Here is a 15,621-nt window from a genome sequence, read left to right as displayed (position 1 = left end):
ATTTGGAGAACTAAAATGCCGCCACTGTTTCGATTGTCCCTTAGTCTCTGGTGTGAAGTAGTGGTCTGAAATCTCCTCCCCGGTTACAACTGAACCCAGAAATTCCTCACCCCTCTTCCCAGTAACGGCGGGGAAATTTGCAGGCACTTTCAAAGTGCTTCTTTTTGTGTTCATTACTGAGCATCCACAGCACTTATCTCGCCTACACACTGTGATACTTCAAAATGTCCATCGAAATCTTGTCCATTGTAGTCTTACAGACATCCCCTATTAGTTCAGCAATCTCTCACATAGTCACATGCCAATCCAGAAGCAAAACATCTTCAACTTTCGTCACTATCTCATCTGAAACTGATGGTTGCCGCGGCCAGCCTCGTTGTGCACATTTGTATGGCCATCTGTGAACTTCCTACACAATTTACACACATTTTTAACATCCATACACTTTTCTCCACACACATCGGTCAACTGGCGATGGATTTCGATAGGGGCTGACCCCTTAAACCACAGAACTCTAATCACAGAATGCAATTCACATTTGGCTGGAGCATCTATTTTCCCTTCCATCATTACCGACCGCTACGCCAAGAACGAGCATCACAGACAGGTGGGGACTGGCAAGAATAGTGGTGTGGGGAAGCAAGGAACATGGCGCTGTTGTCAGATTTAAGCTAGCTCGCTACGTCCCGATGGGAGATCATTGGAGATCTTACTTCATGGACAACCCCCGTAATAATAATCTGATCCACCCATTACGTATCTTACGTTTAAACACATGTCATTTTGGTGGACCTTGTTAAGTATGCATTGCAGAGGATCCCATTATGCAGTCTGGTCACTTGTACTTTCAGTATATGTAATGGATGTTGATTGACAAATAAACTCTCTAGCATGGGTAATTGAGAGCAAAGTAAGAGGTGATTGGCGTAAGTAAAAACACATTTCAGTAGTTGTACATCAATCGGAAAACATCCTACAAAAAGTAAATTTTCTAAATGTTTTGCCTACTCTTGCCATAAAGAAATACTCATTTCCTTCATATATTGACAACCAGTAGAAGAAAAACATAAGATAACAAAATAATAAATTAATACATTACCCTGTATAAGTTCTTCCATATTTGCCCCCATTCACGAAGAACAGAGGTTATTTCATTGACTACCTGGGGTTGGTTAAATACTTCACCATCAGTAGTCCTGTTAAAAATTGTATTACAGTCAATTACTCAACTCAACTCAGACAATGCAAAATACTAACAAACAACCTTGCAACTAATTATTTAGAACAATTTATTAAGCCTGGCAAAAATTGTATCCATTAACAGAGTTCTGTGGTTTTAATACAGAAACTCTTTATTACGAACTGTCCTACAGTAAGTGGCATGCTATTCCCTACCCTACCCCCAATGGTGGACTGGCTCACCCAGGCAGCTACATACAGACACGCTGTTTAATATGTAATCTGACAAATGTAAATCATTTTGAATGTGATCCAGTATTACACATAAAATTAACATTTTACGTAAGCACTTAGCAATAAGATTAACATAAATGCACACATCTTATTTTTGTAATTCCTCCTTGTTACCAAAATCTCATTTGGGAAGGGGAGGACAAACATTTTTGACAGCTGAAGCAGTTTTCAGCTGATGAAAACTGTTATTCAAGTCTTTAATACCATTGTTGTGGTCTTCAGGCCAGATACTAGTTTGATGCAGCTGTCCATGCTACTCTATCCTGTGCAAGCCTCTTCATCTCCAAGTAACTACTGCAAGCTACATCCTTCTGAATTTGCTTAGTGTATTCATCTCTTGGTCTCCCTCTACGACTTTTACCCTCCACCCTGCCCTCCAGTACTAAATTGGTGATCCCTTGATGCCTCAGAACACATCCTACCAACCAATCCCTTTTCTTCTAGTCAAGTTGTGCCACAAAATTCCTCTTCTCCCCAATTATATTCAGTACCTCCTCATTAGTTACGTGATCTACCCATCTAATCTTCAGCATTCTTCTGTAGAACCACATTTCGAAAGCTTCTATTCTCTTCTTGTCTAAACTATTTATCGTCCACGTTTCACTTCCTTACACGGCTACACTTCATACAAATACTTTGAAAAGGACTTCATGAGACTTAAATTATACTCAATGTTAACAAATTTCTCTTCTTCAGAAATGCTTTCCCTGCCATAGTGAGTCTGCATTTTATATCCTCTCTGCTTCGACCATCATCAGTTATTTTGCTCCCCAAATAGCAAAATTCCTTTACTACTTTAAGTGTCTCATTTCCTAATCTAATTCCTTCAGCATCACCCGACTTAATTCAACTTCATTCCATTATCCTCGTTTTGCTTTTGTTGATGTTCATCTTATATCCTCCTTTCAAGACACTGTCCATTCCGTTCAACTGCTCTTCCAAGTCCTTTGCTGTCTCTGACAGAATTACAATGTCATCGGCGAACCTCAAAGTTTTTATTTCTTCACCATGAATTTTAATACCTACTCCGAATTTTTCTTTTGTTTCCTTTACTGCTTGCTCAATATACAGATTGAATAACATCGGGGAGAGGCTACAACCCTGTCTCACTCCTTTCCCAACCACTGCTTCCCTTTCATGGCCCTCGACTGTTATAACTGCCATCTGGTTTCTGTACAAATTGTAAATAGCCTTTCGGTCCTTGTATTTTACCCCTGCCACCTTCAGAATTTGAAAGAGAGTATTCCAGTTAACGTTGTCAAAAGCTTTCTCTAAGTCTACAAATGCTAGAAACGTAGGTTTGCCTTTTCTTAATCTTTCTTCTAAGATAAGTCGTAAGGTTAGTATTGCCTCACGTGTTCCAACATTTCTACGGAATCCAAACTGATCTTTCCCGAGGTCCGCTTCTACCAGTTTTTCCATTCGTCTGTAAATAATTCGCGTTAGTATTTTGCAGCTGTGACTTATTAAACTGATAGTTCGGTAATTTTCACATCTGTCAACACCTGCTTTCTTTGGGATTGGAATTATTATATTCTTCTTGAAGTCTGTGGGTATTTCGTCTGTCTCATACATCTTGCTCACCAGATAGTAGAGTTTTGTCATGACTGGCTCTCCCTAGGCCATCAGTAGTTCTAATGGAATGTTGTCTACTCCCGGGGCCTTGTTTCGACTCAGGTCTTTCAGTGCTCTGTCAAACTCTTCACGCAGTATCTTATCTCCCATTTCATTTTCATCTACATCCTCTTCCATTTCCATAATATTGTCCTCAAGTACATTGCCCTTGTATAAACCCTCCATATACTCCTTCCCCCTTTCTGCCTTCCCTTCTTTGCTTAGAACTGGGTTGCCATCTGAGCTCTTGATATTCATACAAGTGGTTCTCTTCTCTCCAAAGGTCTCTTTAATTTTCCTGTAGGCAGTATCCATCTTACCCTTAGTGAGACAAGCCTCTACATCCATACATTTGTCCTCTAGCCATCCCTGCTTAGCCATTTTGCACTTCCTGTCGATCTCATTTTTGAGACATTTGTATTCCTTTTTGCCTGCTTCATTTACTGCATTTTTATATTTTCTCCTTTCATCAATTAAATTCAATATTTCTCCTGTTATCCAAGGATTTCTATTAGCCCTCGTCTTTTTACCTACTTGATCCTCTGCTGCCTTCACTACTTCATCCCTCAGAGCTACCCATTCTTCTTCTACTGTATTTCTTTCCCCCATTCCTGTCAATTGTTCCCTTATGCTCTCCCTGAAACTCTGTACAACCTCTGGTTCTTTCAGTTTATCCAGGTCCCATCTCCTTAAATTCCCACCTTTTTGCAGTTTCTTCAGTTTCAATCTGCAGTTCATAACCAATAGATTGTGGTCAGAATCCACATCTGCCCCTGGAAATGTCTTACAATTTAAAACCTGGTTCCTAAATCTCTGTCTTACCATTATATAATCTATCTGATACCTTTTAGTATCTCCAGGATTCTTCCAGGTATACAACCTTCTTTTATGATTCTTGAACCAAGTGTTAGCTATGATTAAGTTATGCAATGGATGCAAACTCTAAATTTATGTATTTGTAAGTACATTATCTTTATATTTAACGGTTATTTTCCAATGAAAACTGTTAAATACAATACCAGTAGTTTGTCAAAGAAGCCTTGGAAAATAAAAGACCTTGCAGTATCATGTATCAAGATAGAGAAACTATACGAATGGTTTGGATAAGTAAAGCTGTTCAACCGCTTTCATATTATTCTCTACTGATAAGAGTTATAGAAAATCAAAAAGCTTGCATGTCATGGCAAAGATTAAAAACTCTAAAAATAAAATCAAAACAATACGCATCATAGTTATAAGCAAAATACCAAAATCTATCTGGGAAAAACCCAATCTAGTAACCAAAGATAATGACTAGGTGTTCCTTGACACCAAGTATGTATCTTCAAGAGAAAACATTACAGTTTATGCAACAATCAGTACCACAACCAGTCAGTCAATTCAAGGCCACTGTAACTTACTTCAAGGTTATAAGGAAAATAATTTACTTTCTTAGAAGCAAATTATTCTTATGGGGTTGATAACATTTTCAACAAAATATTAAAAGCTTGTTGTTGTGATATAGGTACTGTAATCAATATTTTAAGAATATTTTTCACAAACCATATCTCCTGAAAGAATAGAATATACCATTGTTAGACACTTGTTTATGGAAAGTAGCAGGACAGGTATTAATCACTACAGACCTGTTTCATACTCACTAATATACAATTCTTGGTCAGCCACAATTGGGTTTCCACATGGACCTCTCCACTGAACATATGGTCTACATTTCACTGACATTTGTTCTATAAGTAAGTGCTGACTTTTGTGAAGAAAGTATTTGTAAATTGGTTTACTTTGCAGACATTCATTCACTTATGACATACGGAATATTTTTCTCATGCAATTCTAAACATATTCACAAATTATTTATTGCACATAAACATGTTGTAAGGATAACATCTGGTGTTCATCCTCTAACTTCTTGTTAGCAACTGCTTACAAAATTAGGCAAACTAACAATAGCCTCACAATAGATTTACTCTGTCACAAACGTTTATTGTGAAGAATCAAGCACAAATCCAATATAATACCACCATCCATTAATATAACGCTAAGAACATAAACATTCTCTATCAGCTGCAACTTAATCTTACTTTCACAGAGAAAAGTACACAGCTATAAAAAATACTTGATCTCTTCCCTTGTGATTTAAAGCTGGTGGTATATAATGAAAGTTTAAAAAAAATTTACAATAATTTCTACGTGGCATCTCTTTCTTCTCCATATGTGGATTTCTGAGTAAATAATATCTCTACATGTCTAGATAAAATGTATCAAACTTATGAATGAAAAGCACACAAAATTGGTGTAATATTTTACAATAGTGTAGAATATTACACAAGAGGCATCTGTTTTTCCATTCATAATGTATAAACTATTCAACTAAGAACCAAGAGAATAGTCAGTTAATGCAATTTATCAAATTTTGTAGAAGACTGATACTAAATATATCAAGTTATGTAAATAGCCAGCATGTACCCATGTTTTCAGAGAGAAAATGCACTTTATTTGTAAGCTTACTGGAATATTATACATCTTAATGGGTTGTCATGAATAAGATCCATGGAACATACCAAAAACTGGACTAATTAAACATTACTACTGATAGGCTCTCATCACATTTAATGATTTGCTGGAAACATGACATATGACTGTACAAGTAAATGTGTCTTCTAAGGAATAGAATGAAACCCTCTTTGATTTTCCACAAAAAAATCTGCAATAAATAACCTGTTTTGGGCTTTTATAATGAAAAATGTATGAAATATGTCTACATGCCCACCCAATAAATCTGTGATGCAAAGAATTACTGAATCACTATCATTCACACTTCATTTTGGCTCATCAGTTGCCATAAGTGGATTATGAAAGGTGACAGACTACATAAATAAAAAATGATCTTAGATAAATCATCTGACACATAACTGAGGGTGCTAGAAAACGGGCTGTTCCTCACACTGTATTGCCGTTCTGTGAATACAGAGAAATATTACGATATAACATTTGTAACTGAAGCTGAGAAATGGTAGAACTTTGAGCAAAAAGTACTGTCATAATATGTTCAAGTGTCTGTGATACTCTGAGGACAAGTGTATTTGCAAATGAGACAATACCGCTACATTGTATTAAGAACTAATGAGTTGCAGCATCATGCAACAATTCAAAAGCAGGCAAAAGATGAATGATGTTGAGGAAGACAAAGAGAGATCAGAAATCCACTAGCAACATAAAATATAGAAATATTTTTTTTGTTAAGCTGCTCCTGCAGCTGTTGTCAATTGTGTGTTTAAGGAGACCAGACATCTTAGATAATCAGTCTCCTATTCACCCCTATGACAGAAAAAGTGTACCCCATCTATCTGCATCTCCCGTCTATCTGCACCTAGAACAGAACTGATGTGCAAATGTGAGGATATTTTCTAAATGTTTGTGTAACATGTATCTGATGCAGGACATGGGTACCAGCCCAACATTCACTTAGTGGGATATGAAAAACTGCCTAAAAACCACATTGGGGATGGCCACCTCACCAACCCTCATCATTAAACCGTTAAGCATATTCGATTCAGGTCGGGCTCGCAACACCATGTCTTGAAAGTGGTGCATTAATGTGCTTGGCTATGCAGGCAGATTTTTGTTATGCAGAGAGCTAAGCACTGAGTGAAACTTTCAACTATTAACAATTAGAGCTCTGTAAACTGAGAGAGCTATGTTTAAAAGTCAAAAATATAGTTCACACAGAAGGGTTATTACGATTACCCCTGTCTATACTTAAACGGAAATGTGATTTAAGTCGCTTATTGAGCAACTTGGTTTACTCGTACTAGACAGAGATAGTCAAGAACATATCATATTGTAAGACGTTATAGTGACATATGCTAAAATCACTTTGTTCATTTATGAGTACTCAACTTTTAATTAAATGTCATAATAAAACACTTATCTCCACAGAATCAAAAATTTTGATGTACAAGTGCATATTTTATTACTAATTAATAAAATCAAATGATTATGATTTTGACAGTTAAATATATGATAGACTCACCCCAATTTTGTGCTGGCCGTATCCTTAATATGGATATAGTTTTTAGGAAATATTCCGCGCAGTGCACGGTTCTTGGTTGTGTATCCAAAATACCACTCCCCATTTTCTTCCAAAATATTAACAGTCTCCCCAACAGAAAGCTTAATGCGATACGGTTTGTCCTCAAAGAAGTTGTGAATGGCTGAAAAAAATTACAAGCAAAAATTACCCAGGACACTTCATGAGAAAGAATGGAAGATGAGATTAGAAGAAACAATTCACTGGATAATAACTTAAGCCCACAAATGACAAGCAACTATTATAGCAAATACACACACACACACACACACACACACACACACACACACACACACACACACACCAGGCTTCAGTCTAATCTGAAATACTTTTGAAGAAGATATGTAGCAGTTTTTGTTCATGCCTTCCTACTATAAACATCCCTCCAGTCCAGTTCTTATTGAACAGTTTCATAAAATACTCAATTTTTGCATTCTACCCTTCTTAGCTCAGACTTAGTGGAATTTGCATCCTTATAAATTCTAGCACTGTATATAAGTAAACACACATTATGGTGACAAGTCATCCATATCTACATCTATATCTATGCTTCACCAACCACTGTATGTGCACTGTATCAGTTATTGGGGTTTCTTCCATATAATTCATGTTTAGAGTGCGGGAGGAATGATTGCTTAAATGCCTCTGTGTGTGCTGTAATTAATCTGATCTTTTCCTCATGATCCCTTTGTGACCAAAGTGTAGAGGGTTCTAGTTTATTGCTAGAGTCATCATTTAAAGCCAGTTCTTGAAACTTCGTTTGTAGAATTTCTCAGGGCAGTTTGTGCCCACCTTCCAAGACTCTGCTAGTTCAGTTTCTTCATCTCTGTTACACTTTCCCTCAGGTCAAATAAACATGTGACCATTCATGCTGCCCTTCTCTGTATACATTCAACACCTCTGCTAGTTCTATTTGGTTTGAGTCCCATACACTTGAGCAATATTCAAGTACAGGTCACATGAGTGATTTGTAAGCAACATCCTTTGTAGACTGATTGCATTTCCCTAGTATTCAACAAATAAACTGAAGTCTACCATGGCTGAGCCTATGTGATCATTCCATTTTTCATATCCCTACAAAGTGCTACACCCAGATATTTGTATTAGTTGGCAAATTTCAACTGTGGCTCACTGATACTATAGTCTTAGGATACGTTTTTCTCACTTTGTGAAGTGCACAATTTTACATTTCTGAATGCTGAAAGCAAGTAGCTAATCTCTGCACCACTTCGAAATCTTATCAAGATATAACTGGATATTTATACAGCTTCTTTCATATAGCACTCCATTATAGATAATTGCACCATCTGTAGAAAGTCTGAAGTTGCTATTAATATTGTCCACAAAGTCATTAATATACAATGCGAACAGTAAGGGTCCCAATGCAGTTCCCTTGGGCACACCCAAAGTTACTTCTTCATCTGAAAATGATTCTCCATTGAATATAAAAACACTGCATCCTCCCTTCCAAAAAATCCTTAATCCATATGATAGTACTTTGGACAATAAGCCTAGATGTGGTACAGACTCAAATGCTTTTCAGAAATCAGGAAATCCGGGTAGATTCTAGTTTCTTGCCTGCTGCAGCAAATATACATCAATTTCCTATTTGTCTATCAGTTTGATATTTTCTTCCTTCACATCGCAATTACGGGCGGCATGGGGTTCACGCCTGAGCGTCAGGACATGCGCTAACAGCGCATGTCGGGTGGTCCAAGCGTCAACTTCGCGTCTCAATATCTTGGGATGTAATGGGAATATTGCGATGCAATCAACGCCATTGTGTATGTACTTTGTCATGCTATGGATTCCTGAAGAAAAAATTTAGGAGGTCCATTTAAAAAAACATAAGTTTGTGTTAAAAAACACATATGCTTTTTCTTTAGAATGTTTCCAAATATGTACATTCATGGGCCCCAGCCCTACATTGATACCGGTGAAAGTCGTTTTCCAATAGCTGTTATTGTTCCAGAGATATTTTGGGTGGACAAGATAGCTGGGACATGCTGTATAAAAATCATTGTTTGGACCACAACAGCTTAAGCTGATTTTCTATAGATTCCCATAAGTCAAGAATAGTTCTTAATTTTTTTCCAGAAAAGTAAGTCCCTTCTGTGACATCTGGAAAAATAGGACTGATGTGCTGAAAATAAGATACATTCTATTATTATTTCTTTCTTTTCTCAGGCGTTATGTCCGGTCAAAAATGGAAAGTGACGCAGACCTCGATCAAGCGTGACTTCCTTTTAACTGTACAGTATATGTTATATTGCATTTAGGAACTTTCGGGTAATTGAACATGTATCAATAATTACGGATTTCTGTAGTTGAATATATAAGTTTGGATGTAGCTGTATTGTATTCATGTACTGGTGGATATTGTGTGGTATGACTCCTGTAGTTGATAGTATAATTGGTATAATGTCAACTTTATCCTGATGCCACATGTCCTTGACTTCCTCAGCCAGTTGGATGTATTTTTCAATTTTTTTCTCCTGTTTTCTTTTGTATATTTGTTGTATTGGGTATGGATATTTCGATTAGTTGTGTTAGTTTCTTCTTTTTATTGGTGAGTATGATGTCAGTTTTGTTATGTGGTGTTGTTTTATCTGTTATAATGGTTCTGTTCCAGTATAATTTGTATTCATCGTTCTCCAGTACATTTTGTGGTGCATACTTGTATGTGGAAATGTGTTGTTTTATAAGTTTATGTTGTAAGGCAAGCTGTTGATGTATTATTTTTGCTACATTGTCATGTCTTCTGGGGTATTCTGTATTTGCTAGTATTGTACATCCGCTTGTAATGTGATCTACTGTTTCTATTTGTTGTTTGCAAAGTCTGCATTTATCTGTTGTGGTATTGGGATCTCTAATAATACGCTTGCTGTAATATTTGGTGTTTATTGTTTGATCCTGTATTGCAATCATGAATCCTTTCGTCTCACTGTATATATTGCCTTTTCTTAGCCATGTGTTGGATGCGTCTTGATCGATGTGTGGCAGGTGCTTGCCATGTAGTGTTTTCTTTTTCCAATTTACTTTCTTCGTATCTGTTGATGTTATGTGATCTAGAGGGTTGTAGAAGTGGTTATGAAATTGCAGTGGTGTAGCCGATGTATTTATATGAGTGATTGCTTTGTGTATTTTGCTAGTTTCTGCTCGTTCTAGAAAGAATTTTCTTAAATTGTCTACCTGTCCATAATGTAGGTTTTTTATGTCGATAAATCCCCTTCCTCCTTCCTTTCTGCTTAATGTGAATCTTTCAGTTGCTGAATGTATGTGATGTATTCTATATTTGTGGCATTATGATTGTGTAAGTGTATTGAGTGGTTCTAGGTCTGTGTTACTCCATTTCACTACTCCAAATGAGTAGGTCAATATTGGTATAGCATAAGTATTTATAGCTTCTGTCTTGTTTCTTGCTGTCAATTCTGTTTTCAGTATTTTTGTTAGTCTTTGTCTATATTTTTCTTTTAGTTCTTCTTTAATATTTGTATTATCTATTCCTATTTTTTGTCTGTATGCTAGATATTTACAGGCATCTGCTTTTTCCATCACTTCTATGCAGTCGCTGTGGTTATCCAATATGTAATCTTCTTGGTTATTGTGTTTTCCCTTGACTATGCTATTTTTCTTACATTTGTCTGTTCCAAAAGCCATATTTATATCATTGCTGGATGCTTCTGTTATCTTTAGTAATTGGTTGAGTTGTTGATTTGTTGCTGCCAGTAGTTTTAGATCATCCATGTATAGCAGATGTGTGATTTTGTGTGGGTATGTTCCAGTAATATTGTATCCATAATTTGTATTATTTAGCATGTTGGATAGTGGGTTCAGAGCAAGGCAGAACCAGAAAGGACTTAATAAGTCTCCTTGGTATATTCCACGCTTAATCTGTATTGGATGTGATGTGATATTATTTGAATTTGTTTGGATATTAAGTGTGGTTTTCCAATTTTTCATTACTATGTTTAGGAACTGTATCAATTTAGGATCTACTTTGTATATTTCCAATATTTGTAGTAACCATGAGTGGGGTACACTATCAAAAGCTTTTTGGTAATCAATGTATGCATAGTGTAGCGACCTTTGTTTAGTTTTAGCTTGATATGTCACCTCTGCATCTATTATCAGTTGCTCTTTACATCCTCGTGCCCCTTTACAACATCCTTTTTGTTCTTCATTTATAATTTTGTTCTGTGTTGTATGTGTCATTAATTTCTGTGTAATGACTGAAGTTAATATTTTGTATATTGTTGGTAGGCATGTTATGGGGCGATATTTAGCTGGGTTTGCTGTGTCTGCTTGATCTTTAGGTTTCAGATAAGTTATTCCATGTGTAAGTGTATCAGGGAATGTGTATGGGTCTGCAATGTAACTGTTAAATAATTTAGTTAGATGTCAATGTCTCGAGGTGAATTTCTTTAGCCAGAAATTTGCTATTTTATCATTTCCAGGGGCTTTCCAATTGTGAGTAGAATTAATTGCTTGGGTGACTTCATGTTGCAAAATTATCACTTCAGGCATTTGTGGTATCATCTTGTACGAGTCTGTTTCTGCCTGTATCCACCGTGCATGCCCATTATGTTGTACCGGGTTTGACCATATGTTGCTCCAGAAGTGTTCCGTGTCTGTTATGTTTGGTGGATTGTCTATTTTAATGTGTGTGTTATCTATTGTCTGGTAAAATTTCTTTTGGTTTGTGTTGAATGTTTGGTTTTGTTTCCTTCTATTTTCACTTTTTTTGTATCTTCTAAGTCGTTTGGCCAATGCTTGTAATTTCTGCTTATTTTCATCTAATTGCTCTATCACTTCTTGTTGTGAGATTTTACCTAACCTTTTTCGTTTTTTTTTTTTTTTTTTTTTTCTGACATTTCATTTCTTATAAATTGTGTTAGCTGTCCGGTGTCTTTTCTCAGTTTTTCTATTTTGATCTGTAGCCTGTGTTGCCATGCTGGTTTTGTGGGTTTCTTCTGTGTGTTGGTTGGTTCTGATCTCTGCCTAGTGTGTATATTTAGTGTAGTGAGTGCTCCTATACAAACCAGTAGTTGTAACTCTTCCATAGTTGTGTTTTCATTTATTTTGTTGTGTATGATTGTGTTGATAGTTTTTATTGTTGTTTCGACTTGTGGGTTATTTGGTGGTCTATGCAAGAATTGTCTAATGTCTGTATTTGTGTCTTTGTATTCTATATATGTTAGCTGAAATTTTTCTTCTATATCTAACATCTGTGTCACTTCGTGTTCTATTTGTGCTTGTTCTGGTGGCTGTCTTAATATTTCGTTTTCCTCTGATTGTTTAATTGGTGCGTGTTGTTCTTTGTTTGTTTGCTCTGGGATGTTTGAGTCCATTACTGTATTTTCTTCTTCTTCTGATTGCACATTATTTTGTTCCAGTATTTGTTGTACTTGTTGTTTGATGTTTCCTAATTCTGACTGGGGTATCCTGTTATTTTTTATTATTACACGGATCTGATCAGCTAGTCGTTGTTCTGTTAAAAATTTTAATTCTGGGTATCTGGTAATAAATGTTGTGTATACTTGTGATCTGTATCCAGTTGTGTTGGTTCCTAGGTTTGTTGCTTGGTAATAACAGAACATGAGGTGTCGATTAACTTCATCTGACCATCTCATCCTCTGTCTTTGTTTTCCTTCTAGGGTGGTTGCAGGAAGCATATCCTGCAAAACACCTCTATTTGGATTTAAATCATTTTCCAGTTGGCTAGCAGTGTCGTTACCATTGTGGGTGGGCATAGGGTTTATTATTATTATTATTATTATTATTATTATTATTGTCTGCAGTAATACAAACCAAATGACAAACTTCAGTTGCGCCATTTACATTTGTAAACAATTTCCATTTTTTCCCCTCAAACTACATGAAGTATGTGGAGAAATTTTGCACTGACTATCGCCACGCAGAAAATAACACAAGCAGAAATAGTTTTGTTAAAATCTAAAGCAGTGGATGTCAGGTATGAATGATCTTTCTTAGAATTACTTTTTTTCATCATAACACAAAGTATTGTGATTTCAGATTTATTTGTGTGTCCATTCTTAGAAAACTCATTAATAATTTCATTTTATTACAATGTGTACTGCCTTGGGAATTATTTAAGACCAATTTTACATTCCCACCAGGTTGGAGAAATGTAATAAAAGCATTTTTCAATGTGTGCATACTTTCTCCAGAAATTGGAAAGTGACACATATTAAATTTTTTGTATAGTTCTTTGTATCTTCACTGCTTAAATAATTACAAGTCTGTTAAGTATGTACTTCTCTTAGCTTATGAAAAAAAAATCCAAATCAAAAGCTTCATAAACACCTGAGTTATGTGTGTTTATGTAGGTAAGTACCATTTTGCATTGACATGGTTGCGGAGTACAGTTATCAGAATATCACATTTAAAATTCAATATGAAAAAAAAGTTTTAATCTGAGTGCAAAAAGATTTTGTACAAGTTCTTGTGTTATAAGTATTAGCAAATGTGCAAAGTTTCGTGAAAATTTGAGATGATGGGTGACATGACCTGCATGATTTGACGCAGAATGACCCACTGCAAACTATGGATGAAGGGCAACAGACAGGGTCCATATTTCTAGATTTCCAGAAATCGTTTGACACAGTGCTACACCACCAACTGTTAAGGAAGGTACGAGCATTCGGAATTAGTTCACAGATATGTGAGTGGTTTGAAGACTTCCTAAGTTACAGAACCCAGTACGTTGTCCCTGATGGTGGGTGTTCAATAGAAACAAGGGTACCATAAGGAGTGATCCATGGAAGTGTGATAAGACCACAGTTTTTCTCTATATACATAAATGTTTTTGCAGATAGGATGGGCAGCAATCTGCAGTTGTTTGCTGATGATGCTCTGGTGTATGGTAAGCTGTCAAAGTTGTGAGACTGTAGGAAGATACAAGATGACTTAGACAAAATTTCTAGTTGGTGTGATGAATGGCAGCTAGTTCTACTGTAGAAAAATGTAAGTTAATGTGGATGAATAGGAAAAACAAACCTATAATGTTCAGATACAGCATTAGTAGTGTAAGCTCAACTGAGTCACATCATTTAATACCTGAGTATAATGCTGCAAACTGATATGAAATGGAACAAGCATGTGTTATGGTAATGATTTCAACTTTGGATTATTTGGAGAATTCTAGGAAAGTGAGGTTCATCTGTAAAGGAGACCACATATAGGACGCTAGAGCGACCTATTCTTGAGCAGTGCTCAAGTGTTTGGGATCCATACCAAGTTGGATTACAGGAAGACATTGAAGCAATTCAGATATGTTACTGGTAGGTTCGAACAATACACAAGTGTTAAGGACATGTTTCAGTAACTCAAATGGCAATCCCTGCAGGGAAGGTGACGTTCATTAGAGAAACACTACTGAGAAAATTCACAGAACCAGCATTTGAAGCTGACTGCCACATGATTCTACTACCACAGATATACATTGCGCATAAGAATCACGAAGATAAAGTACAACAAATTAGGGTTCACACGGAGGCACATAGTCAATTGTTTTTCTCTAGCTTTATTTGCAAGTGGAACAGAAAAGGAACAACTAGTACTGATATGGGATACCGTCCACCACCGGCCATACAATGGATTGAGCAGTACCTGCTTGGATGTAGATACTGCAACTGTACAGAGAGCTGCTCAAAAAAATGGAGAAATACAGACTGTATGTATGAGACCTGTAGGGGACTCGGCAAAGGTGTTCCAAGTTGACGAGATTGGTGTATAATACACTGAATTTCAACAAGTTCTTGCTATTCTCCCAAACCCAGACATCAAACATGTTAGGAACACCCAATATTATGAGTTTTTAGGAAATCTAAACATTTCTGAAAGTGGGCCAGTAGTCAATTGCATAGTTCTTTTATAGTGATGGATTTTTTAAAGTTAAGTAACTAGGTACTCAGGATTTTGAAGTAATAATGTATCGAAATTTATCTTATTTACACGTAATAATAAAACTTTCCTACAAGATTATTTAAATGGGAAGTGAGATCTAAATACATTAACTACTGATTCATCTAAAACTGATACAATTAAACAAATTTTAATTTATAAAAAAAATTCTGCTTCACATGAATCCCACCTACAACAATTCCCTGTCCCACTCATGACGATCTTTGACTGCAGTTTTTGTGAGTGAGTATTAGTAATTTAATGTATAAAATATGGTAAAGACAACCACTGACATAGTGCAGATCAATGTGTGGAGCACAGAAACACATAACAGAAAACAGCAATCTACAAGCTTTCAAGCATTAGCTCTTTTTCCAACAACAGTACACACATTCACACACAACCACACAGACACTATGTGGTTTTGTGTGTGAATGCTGTTATCTGTTACGTGTTTCTTTGCTCCATACATCGATCCAATAAAGGTGAGTGGTTGCCTTTCCCTTATTTTACACGTTACT

The 15,621-nt window shown here is 36.2% G+C and overlaps 1 protein-coding gene across 1 annotated transcript in view; it reads right to left on the bottom strand.

Moving 5' to 3' along the window:
• The window catches only part of LOC126473544 (dedicator of cytokinesis protein 1), a 420,590-nt gene that overhangs the window by 356,320 nt on the left and 48,649 nt on the right, over positions 1 to 15,621 (bottom strand). The window contains exons 2-3 of the mRNA XM_050100670.1: positions 7,118 to 7,298; positions 1,100 to 1,196 (exon numbers count right to left, since the gene is read on the bottom strand). Coding sequence (XP_049956627.1) covers positions 1,100 to 1,196; positions 7,118 to 7,298 — 278 coding nt within the window. The remainder of the gene's footprint in view (positions 1 to 1,099; positions 1,197 to 7,117; positions 7,299 to 15,621) is intronic.

The sequence above is a fragment of the Schistocerca serialis genome, chromosome 4 (assembly GCF_023864345.2).
Source record: "Schistocerca serialis cubense isolate TAMUIC-IGC-003099 chromosome 4, iqSchSeri2.2, whole genome shotgun sequence".
Taxonomy (NCBI): domain Eukaryota; kingdom Metazoa; phylum Arthropoda; class Insecta; order Orthoptera; family Acrididae; genus Schistocerca; species Schistocerca serialis.
This window is presented reverse-complemented; position numbering and strand designations above follow the sequence as displayed.